Here is a 21965-nt window from a genome sequence, read left to right as displayed (position 1 = left end):
TCAAAGATGTGCCAACCTCTCACAGTGTGCAGAAAGAGGCCAACAAGTTAGTCAGAAACAGAATATTCAATTTCATCACCCTTCCACTTTGCTTTTCTCCCATTTTCAATCAGATTTCAGATTTCGTATCTGCTTTGGTTTCACCACGTCCTTTCATAAACACTAGGGTCAACAATTTCAGCTATCTTCTTTATGCAGACACTTCCTCTTTCTTCAAGATACGGTTTTCAGAGGACTAAAAGCTGCTACAAAATGAAGCTATGAATAGTAAGTAAGGAACAATAACCTGGTACAGGAAGATTATATTACTGGGGACAACGAGAACATAGCAATCATATACTATATTTTTCCTCAGCATTCTTCTAGCTTCCAACCATTTTCAACTAAAGGGATTTCCTTGGTTTGCAGTTGCTCATTTATTTGGAGCTGTCTTCCAGAGACTTCTCTGATTTCCCCTTCAACTCACAGGATTTTTTTTTGGTATGTTCACAATATCTTTTGGCAGTGAAGTCAGTGTCTACCACCTTCTACATAAATAGCCAAGACCTTTTATGTTGAATCTCACTCATCTAGTGTTATCTGATAGCCATAAATTCTTGTCCACAAAACAGCACAGCCGGTATACACTTTTTATTCCAGACATCTCTTCAGTTAGGCAGCAAGAACTGGAGGAAAGAGAGAATGGAGCAAGGAATAATAAAGAAACTAGTTCCAAAGAACAGCAGCAGGTAGACGAAGTATACAATCACCATTCCTAAGCACACAGATGTTTTTGTGTGCATCTCAGCCCGGTGATATATCATTAAGCCTATGAGAGCACCGTTACCAGAGTTATTTGTGACTTCACATGCACTTAAGATTTAAAAAAGCTTTAGAAAAGATGCTTCGTTTTCCCATCCACTTTTGTATGGGTGTAGTAATAATAAAGCCTAACAACAACTTTCTCCACCACCATGGCACAAGATAGTACATTGCTATGTGGCCACTTAAAGCCCCACAGCACCACGCAGACAGCAGCATGCAGTGCCTACTAACCTCAATAACTGTACCCTGGCACTACTGCCATGAAAGAATCAGTCCTAGCAAAATTTGGAGGTAGAAATACTGGTGCTATTTTCTTCACTGCATTTGAAAGCTATGACCCAGCGGGCAGTCTACGAATTTACATGGCTGCGTTTGCATGTTTCTCCTGTGCAGCATCACATATTATAGGAGAAACAGCACACAAACAGAAGTCAGAGGAGTTATAAAACTAAATGAGTCTCTACCAAGAACAACAGTAACAGCTGGTAGGCTCCCACTAGTGCCATCAGGTACACAATGCAAGGAAAAACACTGCTGTTACTATAGGATATTTTGCAATGACATAAGCTCGTCCACTGGGATTTGTCAGTGGCTGTTTATAAAGCCCAGGTGTAACATTAGTTTCCTTCAGGATGCAAGTGTGAACCACAAAGTCAGTAAGGGAGGATCCAGCTGGGGGAAGTCGTGGTTCTTGCTTAATGAAAGAAGTTGGAAGGGAAAGGGGGAAAGGAAGAAGAGTTTAGGGGAGTGTAACTTCCTCATATCTTTCTCTTCAAAAAGAAGGTGCAGAAAAACAACCAGTTAAGTTGACTGGAGAAACCTAATAAGGGTTCCCACATCCATACGTCTTTTCTAAGCCTTTTGCATAAAGCTACTGCTATGGCAGCATTTGACTGATACCCCAAAAACTTTGACCGTGGGAGCCTTCCAAACAGATACCGAATAGACATCATCTGGTTTCTTTGAAACAAACCTAGGTATGTTACGAACAGCTGTTCAAAGGTATCATGACAAAAAAAAATTCATCAGTAATCCACAGGATGAAGCACTTCTCATAAAAACCATTCAGTATCACCAAAAGTTTGCTAAGTTATCAAAAAAAAAAGTTGGTTTAGTAAGATAATTTGTGATGAAAAGTCTACAATCATTCCCCTAAATTTTTGCAATTGAGCAATTGCCCAGCTCCAGATGCCATCAGAAGCAGTTGCCGTGAACCACAGCAGCCTCTCAGCAAGTGAAAGGAGGAATTTGTGCAATGGGTGGGGTACTCATGTCACAGCCTGATTTCCAATGGTTAACTATACTAAAAGTCTAGAAGTTTAAGAGTGACTTTTCAGCAAACACAAGCAGAACAAATGCTAATTCCTTTGCAAGCTAAACCAGAAATACACTCAATCCACTTCCTGGTATTGACATAGTACATTGTTCTAAATGCAACCATTGTAAACAGAATATAATAGCTTTGCTGTAGGAAAACAGTTAAGAAAGTTATATGTGGATCATGGTAGGGGATTTTTGTTTTAATTTGTTTGTCTACCACTCCTTGATAGCTACCCAAGCTTCTTGAAAAATATTTAAGTGTGGTATACACACACTTCCATCTTTACAACAACTGAATCTCCGGGTCCTGAGTTTTTTCCCCGCTATAGCACAAAGCAAGCAGTGACATTTATAAATGTAACTGTTGACTCTAAAGGGTTTGACAGAAGACGTGGCAGAAAAGCAAATAGTCTACCCGCTCACTGGGGACCCTCAAGTCAAGGACTAAGTTCCACTAACTTAATTACAGGAAACTCATTTCTCAATTGTCTGCTTCTGTGTGCCTCATGGCTTAACTGCAGTGTATGGAGCAGTGGGTCAGTGGGTGCCCTATCCTGTCAGCTGGTTGCCAGCTGGGGTTAACCCACAGCAGTGGGTGAGGGGCAGCAAGGGGCACTGCTAGGTTAAAGCAACATTGACTTTTTTAAAGTTTCCAAATAATCAGTTACCTTGCCAACACTTTGCTCAACACAACTTAAGCCTTATTAAATGTGAAACATTAATTGTTACAAATCTGTAACAACAAATAAACTGGGGGGTTTGGTTTGTGTGATTTTGTGGGTTGTTTTTTTTTGGTTTTGTTTTTTGTTTTTTTAAACAAATGATAGCAAGAGTAGTTCTTTGAGGAAAAAAAAAAAAACAAAAACAAAAACAACAACCAAAAAAACCAAGCAGCAATAAGATGTCTGGAAATAATTAAGAAAGTTCACATAAACATTTATCCATGTAAGTAGCAGTGGTATTTTAAACATGATAAATTAAACACTTCTTAATTCTGTCTCAGTCATACCAGTGAAACATTTCTACTTACTAGTAAACTAAGTAAACAGAGGGCTGCATATGATCAAAGACTACGGAAGTTTATCTGATCAGTCAGTGCTAGAGCAGCCACTGGCAACGCCTGACAATTCTTTTCAGTAAATGTTATCATACCATTCTTTGAAAGTAAGAGTATTTATAAAGCAACAAAACCTCTCAAAGTTCTAACTTCCAGCACTAATGATTTAGTATCGGTAGAAGACACTAGTATCATGTTTTGTCTTTAGTAGAACATTTTTCATCAAGATGTAAGAATAGGTCTCTAAGAGAAGATTTATTTTTATCCATGATTTCACCCTTTTTTTTTTAACATCTAAAAACTCATTTCAGAAGAGCGATTAAAAACAAAGTATCCAGATTAAATCAAATTTTGTTTTACTAAACATTGTATCTGTCAAAGCAGTTTTATACAAACTGGTTGAAAAACTTCATAAGCTCTTATCACAACAGAATACTATGACAACTAATTTAAAAATGAAGACTCAGCATTATCTCACAATTTTAATTAGCTTTTTAATATATATTTTATTGTATTTTCTTTCTTCGCCAACATCACCAGTAATCCGTTAAGTAACTGAGATTGTGTTACTACAATCTAGAAAAGTGTTCTAAGTTGTTGGTAGTTATTGAGCTTTTTTTTCCTCATGCTAGTGTTTATAAAACACAGAGCATCATGAAAACCAACACACTGCAGCAAGCTTCACTGAAACTGCCTGTTGCACCTCAAAAGCTACAGAGCTCATTTTCACAGACAAGAAGTCTTATCTGCTTTTCAGATTCCTCACACCTGGGTCATATCCTGAGGCATTAGGTTAGGGAGGGAGGGAGGGAAGGTCAATGTTTTCTGGAAACAGAAATAATGTAGAGAAGTTAGACTATTTCCAAAGGCGAAGCGTGCAAGTTGAAGCACAGCGTGCCAGAGGAGGCCCTGCCATGCCTTTACCCGCTACCCTGGGAACCCTGAAATTGCATATCCCACGAGGCTGGCACTCACCATGCCACCCATGGGAGCAGCTCCCTTAGGATCTCACAATTTAAGGCTGTATGTATATGTCTACATGCACACATTTCTACATATGTATATACATGTGTATATTGTACGTGTGAGAGAACATATAAACAGTCACACAACCTTATATCCACAGTTTCTTAGTGATCCAGACAATCATTTTTCATGTGTCTTCTGTGTATATAAGAAATTTCAAGTCACAGGAATCTTGTACTAATTCCCTCAAAATGTACAACAAAGCATACGTGGAAAAGATTTTTAGTTGTGCTATCCCTAAACACTCTAGTCAAACTTGGTATCTGAAAGCTTTCCAGTTTTAGCTTTCCATATTATATGTGTCTGCTTGATTAGACAGACATAGGAAGCTACTCAAAAACAAAAAAACCCAAAACTTGAAGGTACTGAATAAGATCCTCAGGGCGGTTTCTAGATCCCCGCTTAACTGAAAAGAATGTTTCTGGAATGTTTTTTACTTGTCACTTCCGGTGAAACGAAACCATGTTTACAGAAACAAAAAGACACTGAAGGCTTCATGAGTCTTCCAAAATTAAATGAGACAAGCAGCTCCCTGCTTCCCTCTCCTGTACCTAGACAGGAACAACCCTGTGTTCAGTTTCAACCTTCTAGTTTGGGGGATGGAGTTAGCAGGAAAATTATTGTAAAGTGGTACCTGGGACATCCTGACCTCAATGACTGTTGTCTTTTCAGTGTCTAACACATGCACATGCTAGCTCTCAGTCCTCCCCCATGCCTTTTCACAGGCATCAATCTCTCGTTGCCAGCATAAGGAGGAGAATCAACCCTTGTTTGATGGCCACATGATGCTGTCAGTGACTCCACCATTAATGATGCTCTGCAGGATTCCTTTCCACTCCCTCCCCTTCCTTCCCCCAGATCCCTGATCCCAGCCCATCTATGGCTCTATGCTATCACAAGTCCTACCCTCTCTAACTCCTGATGTAAAGTTAAAGCAAGCCTTACAACTCACTTACTTGAAGTTGCTTATGTGACAAACTAAAACGCAATACGAGAAAATAAAGTTCTTTCATAGACAGAGTGAGTTTTTCCCAGATTTGATATGAAAGTTCTGTATCATCCCTATGTCTCGCTTAATTTACCAGAACTCCTCCCAGAGGCTGGAGAGCTGAAATGCAGCAGTATCTGCCACTGTTCCACAGGCAGAAGAGAAATTCAATATATAATATATATCATCAGCATAACTTTAACACATTTAGGCTTCATCAATACCTAGGAGAGCCACAGATGTGATCACATACGCTATTTTTAGGGAAGCAACCAGCAAGGAACAAATGACAATTTCTTCCACATCCTAATTCACGGCACAAGTGTAGACGTTAATTTTAACTGGACGTCATTATAGCGCCTTTAGCCTCAAAATGTATTTGTAAGGGAGGCACACAACATGTGAATCAGAGCGAGCTCAGTCTTTGAAAGACTGGCTGTAACTGCTTCTCCTCCGTTGTCGAGAGTTCTCATAATAACGTGTCAAGCTTTACAGTAACTTTAAAAAAGAAATTAATAGAAACTCCTTTTGCAGTTAAGCATAGCTTAATACCCTTTACATGGAAAGAAATTTCTTTGCTGTTATTGATGTGCTTTTTGAAATTATTATTGCAACATGTTCCTTTATGCTTTTCAAATGTCAAAACTGAGGTTCAATGCAATGAAAATATTTTAAACTTTTTGAGATGTGTATCTTTAGGTTTAGAGAGAAAGCAGTATAAATCAGCCTGAGCCACAAGCTTTATTCAAACTAAAATACACATTTGAATTAATACAGCCCCTGTGTGGGGACAGCAATGATCTAGAAAGCAAGCGTATGTAAGAGCTACTACAAGTTTGCCATGAAACTGTGGAAACATCTCACAACCTTCATTTAAAATAGCAAATTTTTATAAAATATTTTAATGAAACATTCAGCAGTGATTCTGAGGAAGGACTTTAATTAGCAGGATTACAATTGTTTTTAAAGAACAAATTTTCTCTGAAACCAAGTACCAAACTTTCTGAAATGGGAATTTAAAGTTAATAGACCTTGCAAAGAAAAATATGGTCTGATTTTCAGGAAGACTGAGCATTTCAAGATCCCACTGATTTTAGTGGAAATCATGCATATTCAATTCCTCCTTGTGTCAATCATCCCATATCTCAAATGTCAGTTTTGGTTCTATGAGACTTAAGTATCCCATATGAAAAACTGGCCTTGGTCAACAAGATTCTCTTTATCAAAAGGGGAGAAAATATCTTCTCTAAAGCTGAAATCCTAGCAGCCCACTGGTCTTCCCCCCTCATTACATATTTTAGTACTATCATTGATAATGGGCCAGGGAGGTACAGAAAGGTTAGACAAAAACAAGTTAAAAGTTCCTGCTATTTAGATAAATACGCACACATAAAACTCAGTTAGCTTTCCCTTAAGTTTAAGGCCAGTAAGGGAAACTCGCTTTTTGACTTGAAAAATTAGTCAAAAAAATAAAAGAAAACTGCTAACCTTCACTCCTGGGGACAGGTTCTGTACCACCTGGTGTTTTATCTGGCATCTCTGCAGACACCGGCTTAGTAAAACCTAATGGACACAAAACAAAGAAAGCATTCTCCATCAAAACCAGTATGTTTAATAGGACACTCTCCTGCCCCATGACCCCTGTGAAGGATGGATTTTCAGCTTTCATGATTTCCGTGTTTGTATGTAAGATACGTAAACAAGCAAAACTCCCTAGAGATTAACTGCAACACTGCTCAGTAGACTGTCACCTGGACGTACTGCCAAACTGGCAGGCAGAAAAGGACCCTCTAATAAATCGCAGCAGTAGACTAAAAGCAGTTTGGATATCCCCCCCGCCCCCCAGTGAATTTCTAGTGAGAGGCCCATGAAGTGGGACAGAAGAACCGCCTACACTCCTGCACTGTTGCAGTTAATGAAAGAGTGGTCATGCAGAGGGTCACGTCAGCCTACATTAAACAAAATCCGTTAACTTTAAAGCTTTACTACATTGTAGAGCACCAACATTTCTTCCTTCCCAGCAAGGCACAGTGAAGAAAAGGCTTCTCAGAAAGGCAGTAAGCCCACCTCCTCTTACAGCAGTGTTATGAACCCTCTGTGGTATTGGCCAGTGGTCAACATGTGGCCAACTCACACTGACTGGGATTTTGTATCCTCCTTCTTTGCACCTATGAGTATTTTCCCATCATCAGCTGGGCTGATACTTCATTTTACATAATGCAAGGCTCAAGATCAGATAGGATGCATCAAGAAAAGACAATTAAAAAAGAGCAGGATTCTCTGCCTGAAGGAGACTGTGCACCAAGTGGGGCAGGGACTTCACCTCTGCTGACAATCCATGTAGCACAGTGCTGTGTACAGCACTATACACAGTGCACAGCGTTGGAAGTATTAGCTGTGCAGCCTTCAATCCTAGTGAAGTCACTGAATTGTCTTGGTTCTAATGATGCTGAGGCAACAGAGCTGATTCGGCATGCAGACTTCAGATGATCATCAGATCTGGAGTTATGGGAGACCTCCCTGGCTCACCCTGCAGCAGAACAGAGACTGAACACAAAATAAATGGCTCCCTCACCTTAAATTCCTCTCAAATTCATAAAATCCATAAAATCTTGTCAAATTCATATGGCTTGTTTTGAATCCTATTACCAGACCCAGAATGAAAACATTTCAGCCTTAACATCCAATAAAGGGCTTGGTTTTACATTAAAACCAAACTATACAAAACACGTAGGATTTCTTAAGCAGTTTAAGTCACAGAAAGTATTTCAGGTATGCTATCTGGGGCGAGTATATTTGACATATTTAATTCACGTATATGTAACAGGCTTAGAAATGTTATACAGATCTGAGGCTACAATCCATTAGCACATCCTAGGGTACAAACTAATTCTTATTTAGTTGATGGAAACTCTTGTACATATGATTTGCTACATCAGCCTATTCATCTCCAGTACTCGGGATAAAAATCAGCCATGTCTTAGGAATCACTTTGTCCTTAACATAGACATTTCATCTGTGCAATGTTATGCACACTAGAGATTTGATACTAGCCAAAAATCTTCTCTCAACTCCCTAAAATTAATAGTGATAACGCTTATCCACCTGAAGGTCTGTGCACATGAGTTCATAAACCACAGCTGTACTGTGTCACAAACTAAATAAATAAGTGTGCCCTCAAAAGAGGATTTAAACAACTATAAACATTTAATGGTCTCCAAAATCCTGTATAAATTTGCTGTAAACCAGAAGCCTACTCTCTAGAAGACATTTAAAAAAATAAATTTGTTCTTCAGACAGATTACTCAAATTTAATTATCCATACTTGTCATCGCAAAACAGTTGTCTAGAATACACACACCAACTAACTCTAAAACTTGGCAAGCTCCTGTCCAACCCTCTGCATTCAATGATGCACTACATATTGTCTATGATCATTGCAGCAGTTTATAAATGAAATTACTAGTAAATCATTGGATGACTGGAAAGTTGTTAAGAACTAGTTAATCACACAGTGCCTTTGAACCAAGAAATCATATCAAGAAATACAATATTTACTTCTGTGATTAATTTCAGAATCCAAGAAAATGTTTTCTGTAAATTCTACGTTTTAGGTAAATCATTTTGTATCAGAAATTCAGGGAACTACATGTTTTAAAATAATAAAATATGGATATCCACAGATTTGGTTTCTGGTTTTGGTTGGTTGGAGTTGCACAGAAATTAAGTAAACTTCACCATGAAAATGTTCACTGAGTAATGTACTGACGCATTAATGGCATAAAATTGGTAGTCTCAGAAATACTGTTATTTTTTATTGACATTTTGTAGAACTGCTAAATACAAGCAAGGCCCCTCCTGCCCCAATTTTTATTTATGCAAGTCTAATTTTCCTCGTCTGAAGTAGGCCAACATTTCTTTCTACTTGACCTTCTAAAGAACTGATAAGCCTGCTTTTATGTCATTGAAACTCCGTATCAGAAATAATTACACTTAAAGTAAGACATCTACCCACAGTCACTTCTCTGGAATTTAACTGAGCACCTGTGCTCATCCCTCTCTATGGAGCATGACCTATCATCCCCAGCACAAACCCAAGCAGGACTCAAACTGGCATTGAACGACCTTGGCATTTTTAATAATGGAATGGTAAATTGAAAGCTGGATCATTCAATCATTGCACACAAACCAGGGTAGTTATTGAACAGGTTCAGACTTTCAACAACCACAAGAGCTCTCTGTTTCAAAAACTCATTTGGATAATCCAAGGCAATTTTAAAACTACTGTGCCACTAATAGTTTTGCACAGATTTACCAATTTAGCAGCTCTGCATTACAGTTCATGACAGCATGGCAGACAACATAGTTATAACAGGTTGAAGCAAGTCAGCCTCTGTGCCTAGAAAGTACATCTACAGAACACAGTCTAGAAACACTTGCACTCTGTTACGGTTTTCAGTAATGAATCAGTCTGTGAAATGTGTTGCTGTTTCCTAGCTTTTTCTAAATAGCACAGGAGGTCAATAGTACCAGGACAGTTCAATCAGATGGAAATGTGACAGGACCCACGTAGAGCCTTCAACATTTTCTTACAGCACTGTCAATTTCACAAATCACATCTGAAAAATTGAGGTCCAGTTGCACAGCACAGAATAGTATTTTAAGTGACTTCTTTAAAAAGCATGAAAAATCATCTATTTTAAAATCTAAAAAAGTATGCTTCCTCCCTTCTTTCTCATTAATGCAAACTGGTTCCACACTGTTGCTAGAAATTGCAGAAAATACTAAAAAACTTTTAAAAATTCCACATTTTTGGATAAAAAGGTCCATTTCACCACTCCTAGTCCTATCACCAAGTAATCAAGATTTTCTGTCATGTAACTGCAATAAATCTTGTAAGATTTATTTTGCTTTCCTTTTGTTCTCTGAGAGGTATAACAAAGCTAGCGGAAGGAGGAAAGACTTAAAGAAAAAAATTATAGAACTCCACTCTTGTTTTCTGTAACATATCAAGTTTTGAATTACTCAGAAAACAAAAGTTTATAAATAAGTAAATAAAGGAATGCTAAAGTTCCTAGTTTTAATCTAGGAAGGAAACCTCTGACAAATACTGTTCATCAGGCTAGTAAAGTAAGTATTTCTGTCTGCAGTACTGCCATAAGCCAAGCAAGACTCGCATAAAATCCAGCAGAGAAGCAGCATTTGGGGTGTAAGCTTGCTAGTAAGATGTAAAAGACAGTAATTCTTGCTCACTTTCTATACAAATGATCTCCACTTATCCAAACAATCTTGTTGCAGACTTTGGGTACTACTAATAATACTGTCAAGATCAAACATATACAGTACCTTATAAAAGGTCCTGTTAGACCCTTCCAAATACTCTTGCAATGTAAGTATTGATATAGCTTTAATGGTCTCTGCGTCTTTGCCTCAGCTATTCTAGCAGTCCATGGGGTACTTGGTATTTCTGAATTCACCACTCAAAGCTGCTACCTATTGCTTACACCTCTGAGCACTTTTTCACAGAACATCCCAGTAAGAGAACTTGAAATACATATGCCTTCATAATTTATGAATAAATACAGCCATACTGTTTACATTTCTTAATTAACCAAAATTCTTTAACAGTAACCAAAAACATTCAGATGTACGACCGTGCATTTTCACAGGCCATAATCAGCCAGGGCCACCCAAACAGGCATACTGGGAGGTCCTAGTTCAAGAAATTTGTTGTTCCTTCTGGTAGATTGGTTTGCCTTTAAAATCCTGAGATTCTAAAATTTGCAGATCAGCTTTAACATTATGAAAAAAAGTAAGATCTCAGTTCCTTTAAACAGAGAATCTAAAGCTGATAGCATGCTATAGCTGAATTCATTGGAAAACATTCAAACTTAGAGAATGTCGGTGACTAAAGACTACTTTAATATAAGCATGCTTAGGAAAAATATGGATTACCTGCATTTCAGACGCATATAGTCCTTATCTCTTAAATTAACTGTACTATGCTAAAAAAAAATTAAAGGTTTCCAATTATTCAAAATAGCTATTAATTGAAGTATCGCCATTTTCAATTTTAAAGTTTCATGGAAAAAATTTCATTGGAAAGACGACTTATGTTCCGGTTTTGTTCTCTCAGCAATTTATCATGGTACTCTAAAAAAGCATCAAGCAGCTTGAAAGAAACTATTGTTCATCATAGGACTGTTTGCAATTGTAACTATGGAGTCCAACTATGTATTTATGTTGAACAATGATCATCACTAACCAAAATCCTACCTGAATGTCCTCATGTGTGTCAAATCCCTGGCCCCTAGTCTACATCTGTTCCAAATAGCTGGAAGTGATCATATTCAAGGAAGCTGGTTGGATTTCTTCAAAAACTTTTCAAACTCAGTGCCTGCGACACTGCATTTCTTTCCCATCTTCCAGAGGCACAATGAGCATGAACATTAAGATTCCACTGAAGACACTTTATTCACAATCACCATAAATGTTCATTTAAAAATACTTTATTATATTTTTTTAATGCAGCCTTTTACAGATTAAACAGTCAATACTTTATGAATACAGCTCAATAAATGTAAAACAACTGAAGCCCTGAAGTTCCATTTTACACACTGTGCTATTAACAGTAAAGCCATTTACTGGTTTATTTTTAAACAGCATTTGGACGAGTTCTTCCTGCTGTAGTTAAAAAAAAAAAAATTAAGACTGGATGGGACAAAGAAGGATGTTAGTAGGGTTTTTTTGATGTGAACTATTTTGTAAACACAAGGAGACTTAGGTGCCCACACATAGCCTGGTCAGAGTGCTGTGCTTCTCAGGTGAATGGTACTGGATGCTGTGTTCCTGACTGCAGAACCACTCACAGGACGCCAAAGCCAGCACTCAGAAAGTCTCAAGTTGCAAGACAAACTCCAGACTCCAAGGAAGGCTATGGCAAAATTCCCACCCACATTAACACGACCAGAACTTGACATTTGGCTGTTAAATACTGCATGTATCTTTGTTAGGGAACAAGGACATCTGTCCTGGATTTAGGTTTTGCCATTTGTTTGCCTACAAAATCCCTTCTGGAGCAGATGCATTGCTGCTCTGAACCCCATGAGAACAGCTTTGATCTCAGGTCACATAAACCATAAAAGCAAGTTTATATGCTAACAGTAACACAATTCTTTCACATGAACCAAGAAGTGACATTGAAAGAAACTCTAAATAACATGGACAGAGAGAACAGAAGTTATGAGGACACAAACCACTACATGCCATCAAGCCTCATTGCTGCTCCTATTCACCACCACCCCTCAACCCTTCTAAAGTAACATAGCAGTACCTGTTTAAGATTAGAGTTTATTTCAAATTAATATTTATTCCTTCAAAACTGCACAGATTTCTAATGCTCCTTTCATTCCCTTCCAGCAGAGCTCTGGATGTAGGTACAAGTTACTGCTCCCCTTCTCCAACAGTCCTCTCCTTCAAAGTTCCACAAAAATCTCCCAGCCTTTTTTCCCTCTGCACATCAACACATACCGAAACATTCCAAGTTTGGGGGGTTTTGTTGGTGGGGTTTTTTGTCTGTTTGGGGGGTTTGGGGTTTTTTTTTAGTAAGCTGCTACACATTTTGGTGATTTTTCTCAACCAGGTCACCCTTGCACCTTCTTTTTTTCACAAAGGCCAGTAACAGTGACACTTAAGATGACTGCACCAGGAGGTGAACTGGTCCAGACAAGACCAACTGATCTATGTTGACAAGAAGGAGCAAAACCTCCTTCGCACATTGTTTGCCCCACTGATGAAAGCCATAGTAACATCACATTCTCTCCTGCCCCATTCTTCAAAACAGCATAAATCTACAGCATCCTCTGCCTAGTTTCTGGAGGTAATCGTCCATATTGCAACTGCAATCCAAAAAAACCTAATGCCCTCCTGCTAAGCAAAGACCCAATCACAGAATCCCTTTGTCACTTGCATTCTGTTTCACTGTAATTCACTCTGTTTGAATGTGAAAAACATCACAAATGTTCCATTATAAGGAATGAGCTGTCTGGCTCCTCTGTGGTTAAGTGCTATGCATACATCTTCTCCTTCTTCCAGCCTCGCCAATAGCTCTGAATCCATTCCCAGTGCTATCCCAAGGCTTTGGTCATGGTTTTCCAAACCCACTAAAAGATCAAGTTCAGCAGCTAATCACTGTGTTTCAGTCTGGGAGTCAAGACAGCATATTTTTTAGAGTAACACAGGATATGAGGTCTAGGAGGGAATGTGACATGCAGTCTTCTCCTTCAAACTTTGTATAGAATGAACTTCTTGAAAAGATGAGATGTACTAAACATTTGGTCAGCGTCCAACCATGCTGCAAGCCTCCTCACTTAACATGTGCTGCTACAATGCCAAGTGAAACAAAGAGGAAACCTACCCCACAGGGTCTTCTGGGAGGAGGAAGAGGGATCAACATCTTGACTGACACTCCCCAAATACCCTCGTGAAGCATAATTTCAAAGCCGAAGCACAAAGATGTTAGTTTTAATTGGTGAAATGCATTTACTTCTGATGCATTAGCTCTGTGTTGATCATGGCACTTTCTCATGCTTGGCGGAAGCAATAGCTTTCAAACTCAAAGTAATTTCACACGGCCAGCACTGAAATTACTAAGTATAATTAACCACTGTTATTTTTCTTCCTGTAAAAATGAACTGTTAATGAGTATCATTGAAAGTGTCCTATTTTATACATGCAACTTGGCAGGAGATCAGCCATACATTGCACATAATCACGCTGTACTACAGAAAGCTGACAGAAAACAAACCAATGCCTCCCCTGTAGTGGTAGGAAATCATGACAGCACTTGCCCACAATGATGCGTTTCTGAGGTACAAAGCCACTTGTTCCAGTAAAGCCCCTACAGGTAGCATCAGCTCAGCCTTATCATGCCACACAGCCTGCAACTTGTGGACAAAACCAAATGCTTGTAGCAGAAACTGCCTCTCCCTTCTGGTCATCATGCCAAACAAGTGTAATGAATCCTTCTAATTTTCAGATATCTGAATAGGCATGCTTACTGCTCAAGTTTGGAGATCGGTTTGAATAGCCTGACGGCTAAACCACTATATGCCACCATTTTGCTGATCTCAAAACTTCCTGTCATCAGAATAAACCACAGGGTTTTGCTAAAGCACTGGACATTTTTCAAATTAGACACACATATATTGCTTATCTCATGCCTTTGTACAGTGCAATTAATCTCATCAGCCCTTACAGGTCTTCACAAAAGTTTAAGAAAACCCACACAAATAAACAAACAAAAAAAAAAATCCATCAAAAGACCATGTTTCACTTACACACAGTAGGACTGTCACTTTGGACATTTTCTTTTGAATCTAAGCTTAAGAAAATAGACAGACTTGGATCAGGTGGCTCAGCACAGGACATGTCTGACATCCACTCTGATGAAAACCAAGGAAGAGCAGGATAAATAGGTCAGTCCCAAGATGATTAGGGACTTTGAGGTAAGTCCCAGCACAGACTGTATGAGTGCAGCAACAGCAAGTCATAACTGCCAAGGATAGCTATCGTATCACAAAATACTGCTGCCATTACTCAAAGAAATCTACTCAACAAGCAAGCAATGTATTCTACATGGACTATTTTCTAAGCAATTTAAGCAATAACAACTTTTAATGCATTACGATTGGTTATTCTGCAAAAAAACAACCAACAGTATAGGTTTCATTATTGAAATTTAAGACTAAGATTAAATGAACTACCATTACATTGTTTTCTGATTTCATTTTTTAGATAACACTAGTTCCACTGTTAAGTGCTAATTAGGGCCACATAAAGAAAACTGAATTTGAAACAAACCCATTTAAAAAGAAAAATGCCTCACCAGAGACAAGAGCACACAGTTCAACATTTTCTTTACTAGAAGAGTTTATTTGCAGTACCACTAAATTGTGACTCTTCAGTAATGCACATACCAAGTGCTGAAATAGCACAAAAAGGCACGTACACCAGCTACAGCATTAAAGAGACTAAAGGATTTTAGGGTACAAGTCTTCACATTGCAAGAACAGTCAAACCCATAGCCTAGACCGTGACAGTTGCCAGAACAGACTACATGACTTATTCCCTAACAAATTCTCCAATACTGTAAGAACGTACACAATTATTTTCTCATGTCACCTAAGGGAGTTACAGCTAAATACAGCCTCTAGCCATTAGTTCTACAGCTGCATTTCTTTCTGCCTTGCCCACCATTCACCTCTCCAACATACTCCAGGTGGGTGTCTTGACTTGTTAAAAAAATAAATGCTTTTCTTGCAACCTTTCTCATGAAAGCATGCACTGCAGATGCATTAGGTCTCAGTTTCCAATAGATTTAATTCTAGTGAGGTATATAGCAGAAACCTCACTAGTGGGACAAAAATTCTGGTTTAAACATTTTTTACAAAAAAACAAACCTTCCACACCTAGATATGAACCTGTGAAACTTCAACAATAACAAAAGTTGCTTTATAGTGTACATGGTTAAGGAAAGGAAACTGAAGAGGAAAATATTTCAGCAGTGTTGATCTCATAATTACTCAAATTCCTTTTCAAAGCTCTGAACTTTGCTACAACTAGGGGAGATGCTGATTTGGCTAAAACAATTACACAGATGCACACACACACAAAGTGTCTCTCTTCAGTCTTTTCCACATTCAAGTCTCTGGTGCTCAGCAGCTGCAGCTTTAGATTCCTGATTAAGGGCCAGGGCTGCTGCTGCTGCATGCCCCTCTCGAACATTAAAAACCCCAACAACTATTAAAAAACAACAACCCCAAAAGGGCAATAACCCATCTAGCATCCTAGTAGTTGTTTTGTAATCCCGTTTCTCTGATAGACAGGAAAGAATAAAGAAAAAAAAACCAAAACCCTCCAGACTTGTGTCTGGGATATATAGTAAAGAGCCCCTGATACCTGCTTGGTATCTCCTCCAAATTGCTTTTCTGTTACAGATGTGTGGTAGCACTTAAAGAGCTACTTCTCTTTTTACTTGATGCCCGTGCTTAGGATATCTCTACACACTGTCTTGGAAAAGACAACTTGTGCAAATTCATCATTTCACTACAGGATCAAGTAGTGGAGGAAATGAAACCAAAACAGGCTGCGAGGAAGCAAAGCTGTTGTTAAAGCACAAAGAACCCAATCACAGCAAACAAGACAAATAACATTGAAAACAAATTATAGTATGCAATGTCTTAAATGAATTTGAATTCAGTCCTATGTGTTGAATAAATACCACAGTGATGGATAACATACCAATGGATTCCATTATATCTGAAGAATTTTGTTACTATGGGAGAAACATACCATGTCTGCAAGGATTTTACCTTCTGACACTACCTTTTCACATTTCTATTTCTGTTATGGGAAACTTCTTGACACCCAGCTACAGTGCACTAACACCACCACACTTTATAGAAAAAGGGAAACCACCTTGCCATCCACTTAGTTAGGACGCCAGGCTGCGTATATTACATAGGGTAGTCCCTCCTGAAATCACACTATGATAATAACGAAGGTTTTTCTGGGGTTTGTTTTGTTTTAAATGAAGGCTCTATGGTCCTCTTACAGAGATACTCTTGATATTTTAAGGTCAGTAAAAAAGCTGATATCTATGGGATGAACAAAATTTGTATGTGTTTCAACTTTGTGTAGGGCCAGAGTCAAGGCATGGAGACAGAATGACATCTTCCTAGATTCACATAGCCAGTATGTAATGCAAACCTTGAAACCACATTCATGGACAGCTTGACAAAGAGATAAGGTGCATCCAAAAGCAAATACTCTAAGACAACAGAACAGCCCAATGCTTTTTAAGAGTATAAATACAGAAAGTCCATTGCAAAGTCAGCTGGTTTAGGGATATTTCTTCTCTCCACTTAAATACATGTTTCTGAAAGCTCCCTAAAAAGAGAAGAAAAAAGAAAAGAGAAACACAAAATGCTGCACTGCACCAAATCAAAATTGCAAGTTTTTTCTCTCATGTGCAAGTTTTTCAAAGCACTGCTATTTTTCTTCCAGTCTTGCTAACAACAGAGCAATTAGTATGCATCAACTCCAATTAGACTGTTTTAACTCTTCTATAAAACCTTGTAATATGTTTGTAATGTAACATATGTAATATGTTATTTTCAGGGAAATAACTTCAGACCTTGCTATAGAAAAAACCCACAGAACTTCCAGAAGATCATACTGATGAAAGACAAAATGTCAGTGCTGTCCAGAAGGTTCATTTACTTTGTTAAAAATTTTCCTAAACAATGTTAATTCCAAGTACACAAGAGAGAAAGATATTCTTCCCCTCGATTGTAAACTCTTTTGGAGAGCTGGGGAGGGGAAGGGAAGAAAAGATGCAAAGGAATGTTTGGTTTGGCACTGCTGAGGCTTGTTCATGAAGGGGAAGCCTACTTAAAACCAGGATAACGGATAATTATCACTTTACACATGAATCCTTCGCTACTTTTACGGTGATTATGTCACATTTTGCAAGGAAAGGAATGGGCACAGATTCACCATCAGGAGAAGGGCTTCTACAAACTTAATTTGTGTGTTTCCTTCAACTGTAATTGCCTGAGCACAGTATTACTGCTGAAATGAGAGGTTTAGACATAGCTTTACATTTATTAGACAAGTAATACTCAGTTAGCTTTCCCAGAAATTGTCGTTTGAACAGCTAGCCAAAGTACAGCCATGCATAACAACATTGCTCTGTGAAACACAATTTTTCCCCACAGACATCAGAAAAAAGCCCATGTAATTTTTGACTACAGTAAAGTGTGATTAATGAAAATTCCTGGGATTTTGTTTTCATCACAGAGTATATAACATTAGGCAACAACACAGCAAATAGCTGTATCAATGTCTCAATGTATCAATGGTCAAAGCTTTCTGCCTGGCTGCCCCCCAGGCCTGGCTCAGGCAGCTGACTGCCTGACCGCTTCACAGTCCTCCAGTTTTTCCTTCTCTCTGCTTTGAGGATACCTACATCTGTGTACACGTATATGTATTTATATACACACTGTACACACGGAAAAAAAGAGGAAATTAGACAAACTGACAGTGCTGTGCACGTTCACTTGCAGTTTGCCCAAATGAATGGCTTCATAACTCAGACAGGGATGTTTTCTGTAAATATGCTCCACTATTTATCAAGACACTCCAGAGTGCAATCGTTGAAGCGTGGCTTGCAAACAATGTATTTTCTAGAGCCAAAGTATGCAGTTACCTACGGAATGCTTTGGCTAGTTGTGATGGAGAAAGCAGGGCCCTCTTGCTGTACATTAGCTTTGAATAATGTGTCGCCAGTTCAGCAGAGTTCCGTGACTGCAAGCTTAGTTCTATTTGCTTTTGTGGCATTAAAATGCATGTGCATACTGCAGAGGATAGGGAAAATACATAGTATCAAATAACACTCCTGCTTAATCTCTAGCAAACCACGGGTTTTGTATATACACACATAAGTATAAATACATGCATATATATATTCACTACAAAGTATATAGAATATTTAATGATGACTAGAAAGGAAATTATTTCATCAACCTATGATCAACACAAGTAGAGAACCTGGGAGACTAAAACTGGTAAAAAAGAAACCACACACAGCAACAATCTCTAACCTGCCACAATTTCCAGAGGAAAGTCAATAACCATTCGGACAGAAGCAGCTGACAAACTGCTGAATAAACATCTCTTTTGCATTAAGATGCAGCATTCTCTAGATAGGGAAACTCCCTCTAATGTCATAACGGAGCTTATCTCCAACATGCTTTCTTAGAAAAGTTGAATTTATTACTAAAGACTGCATCGCCAAATGCAGACCTTCACTGGCCCCAGATGAGAACACTAGGTCCATTCAGCGAAAAAAACAAACCACCAACCACACATGGGGAAAAAATAACATCACTTACAAATGTTATAGTTGGAAAGGTGATCTCCTTCAGCTGTATGTTTTTCTCCTTTCTACATTAGTCTAAAAGACATGGTTTGAACAAATCAGTTGTTTGTAAGTAATTCTCAACAGCTGCATAGTCTGAGTCATTGTGCATTTGACAGGATTTCATTCACCTTCTTAGAAAACAAAGCAAATAACTTAGTTTTCAAACACAGAAACCAAGAAATAACTATTTTGTACTAAAATAATAGTCATCTGACACCTCATGGACAGCTTATAAAAAAGTATGCAATTGTTGAGAGTCTTTCAGAGATTTGTAAGATTCTTGAAACAACTCTAGCAATTCTCAGCTTGTGCTAAGAGAGACCCTTCTTTGGTGAACTGCATGTTTGTTTGTAGCTTTCAATAAGACAGAATAAAAATCACCACAAATCATTTAGTGCTTCAGACTGAAAATTATTTCAAGGACAGCGATCATTAAGAAACATCATGTTCAAATACAGGTTAGTAAGGGGTAGTCAAAAAAGGGTTTCCATTAACTTTACTCGACAGTTTTAGAAGGTGTTAAGATCACAACACTTCTATACTGACACTTTTCACATAGGAAAGGAGTCCAAATTCTCCTCTCTCCACCTTCTCCACCCTCTTGGACCAGTGATGAAGGTCACCTTTCTTAATTCTCCATTTTAACCACACTGAACAGTGAAGCTTTTTCTCCTTCTATATAGTTAGCAGAGAATCAGAAACAAATCATGCATTCAGCAGTCAGCTTTCCCTGCTCTAGCTGAGATGCCAGAATTACTGTTATCCTTTATAGGGATGTGTCTCTTCCTATCTATTCCCACCAAGTAAAATTTTACTGGAGTGAAAGACTGATCCCATGTGTACTTCAACACCACTAGAAGTCAGCACAAAGGGTAATCAAGTATTTAATTTCTATCCTGAAAAAGAGAAGAAATCCTGAAAATTTATTTCATTTTATTTTTTTTATTTGCTGGTTATGAAAACCAGCAAACAGCTACATTAAGGAATTCAGTTCTCCTTAATTGAAAACAATCAATATAATTCCCCAAATTATGGAAATAAGTTTCAAAGGACATGTAAATACTATGCACTGCATTAGACGTGTGGAGGGTACAAATAAGACAACTCCACAAATCACTGTACATGAAATTCTACAGCAAAACTGTAGATGAAATCTTACAGCAATAAGAAACCATCAGACACGCTTCCTTCATTTTTATAACACGTATATCAACACTGTGGTTCCAAACACAACGAAAATTCATGATTGACAGTGTTTTCCCACTGGCAATGCAATACACCTCTGCAGTACAATAGAGATGGGTACGTCCTTCCAGTTACTTCCATTTATATAAACACAGAACGTAAAATCAGGGCATCAGGATACAACAAACAACTCCTGAAGAACCTATTTTTAAGAGGCAAAGCTTTGTATTTTGTTGGCCATTTGATCTAGTACTGGAAATTAACACAAATAAGACCCAGGTGGGAGGGGGATTTCTGAATAGTCTTGACTAAAGCAAATATTCAAGGGGATATTACTCAAGTCAGTACCAAGAGCTTCAGCCAGTTTCCAAAGCCTTTTGAATTCTTAGAGCTAAGCCTGATGAATTCAGATGAAAGTTCCTTTTCTTCCACTCTTAAGGGAAGAAATAACTTAAGTGAACTTTCTGCAAAACAGCCTCCCAAGTTCAGCAATTGGGGAACAAACCTAAAGCTCTGCCAAGACACACAACTAAGCATTTATAAACCTTAATGGTTTATTCAATTATTAAGTATGGATGTACTGAACCAAAAAACACAGAGGTATTCCAGTAATGCTGTTTCAAGTTACATAATTCCACCCCTGGTACATAAAAATCCCAGTTCCTCCATTCTTGCTGCCTAGCCCACATTTTGTACTCCGAGGAACTCGGGCACTCAGGGCGCATACTAACGACAGCAAGTTCCAGCTGAATCCGGTGAGAGGCAGGGCTAGGCGAGGACACCACCTGGCCCTGCCTCAGCTCTGGGATGATGTCAGACTATTCAGCAGAGCAACGGGGGGGGCGGGGGGGGGGGAGGTGAAGAGAGAGAGAGAGAAAAAAAAAAAAGTCCCTGCTGTATTTCATACGTGGACAAAGGGCTGTGTATATTACCACAAAGAGCAGGAAACCCCTCTATCTCACCAACAAATAAGACTCTGCAGCCCTCCAAGCCTTACCGCATTTAGGCAAGAGGAGTAGGTGGAGGAAAAAGCATTTGCTCCCTTTAGATTTGATGACAGTTACTCCATCTCTCTCCCACCCCGTCTGTCTCCACAGCCTGTGTTGTATTCCTGGGGGTATCATCAAGCCGCTATCACCTTTTGCCCAACGGTTGCCACTGTGTGCTGACCCACCAGGGCATGTCAATTTAGCAAGTGCCAAGCCAGTTCCAAATTCTTCTTTTTTCTTTATTAAAAAAAAAACCAAAAATAAACAACTAACTTTTCCTTGGTTCCTAGCTCCTCCATTTATCCCTACAAAACAAAAGATCCAGAAATCACTTTAAAATAAATAATAGCAGCTCTGCACAGCAAGCTTATGCAAGTGAGGGACTAAAAAGTCTGCACAGCAGAGAAATGCCATGCTGACTGAGGAGAAGATGCGCTCACATGAAATAAAGTGATCCTTGATTTTCCAGACAGTGAAGACACACACAAGATCGCTGGACCAACCAGCAGATTCTCTGATGCTGAATAAAGGCTGAGCTCATGTTGCAGAATTTCGTCATTGGAAACATGAAGGCTATTCTTAAATTAATGCATCAGATGCACCCAAAAAGCA

At 38.6% G+C, this 21965-nt stretch overlaps 1 protein-coding gene across 1 annotated transcript in view; it reads right to left on the bottom strand.

Moving 5' to 3' along the window:
* Nucleotides 1–21965, bottom strand: part of PLEKHG1 (pleckstrin homology and RhoGEF domain containing G1) — a 136142-nt gene that overhangs the window by 90348 nt on the left and 23829 nt on the right. Inside the window, exon 2 of the mRNA XM_055714211.1 lies at nucleotides 6684–6758. Coding sequence (XP_055570186.1) covers nucleotides 6684–6732 — 49 coding nt within the window. The 5' untranslated portion in view covers nucleotides 6733–6758. The remainder of the gene's footprint in view (nucleotides 1–6683; nucleotides 6759–21965) is intronic.

The sequence above is a fragment of the Falco cherrug genome, chromosome 6 (assembly GCF_023634085.1).
Source record: "Falco cherrug isolate bFalChe1 chromosome 6, bFalChe1.pri, whole genome shotgun sequence".
Classification (NCBI taxonomy): domain Eukaryota; kingdom Metazoa; phylum Chordata; class Aves; order Falconiformes; family Falconidae; genus Falco; species Falco cherrug.
Note: the sequence above shows the minus strand (reverse complement) of the source record. Positions and strands in the feature narration are given on the sequence as shown.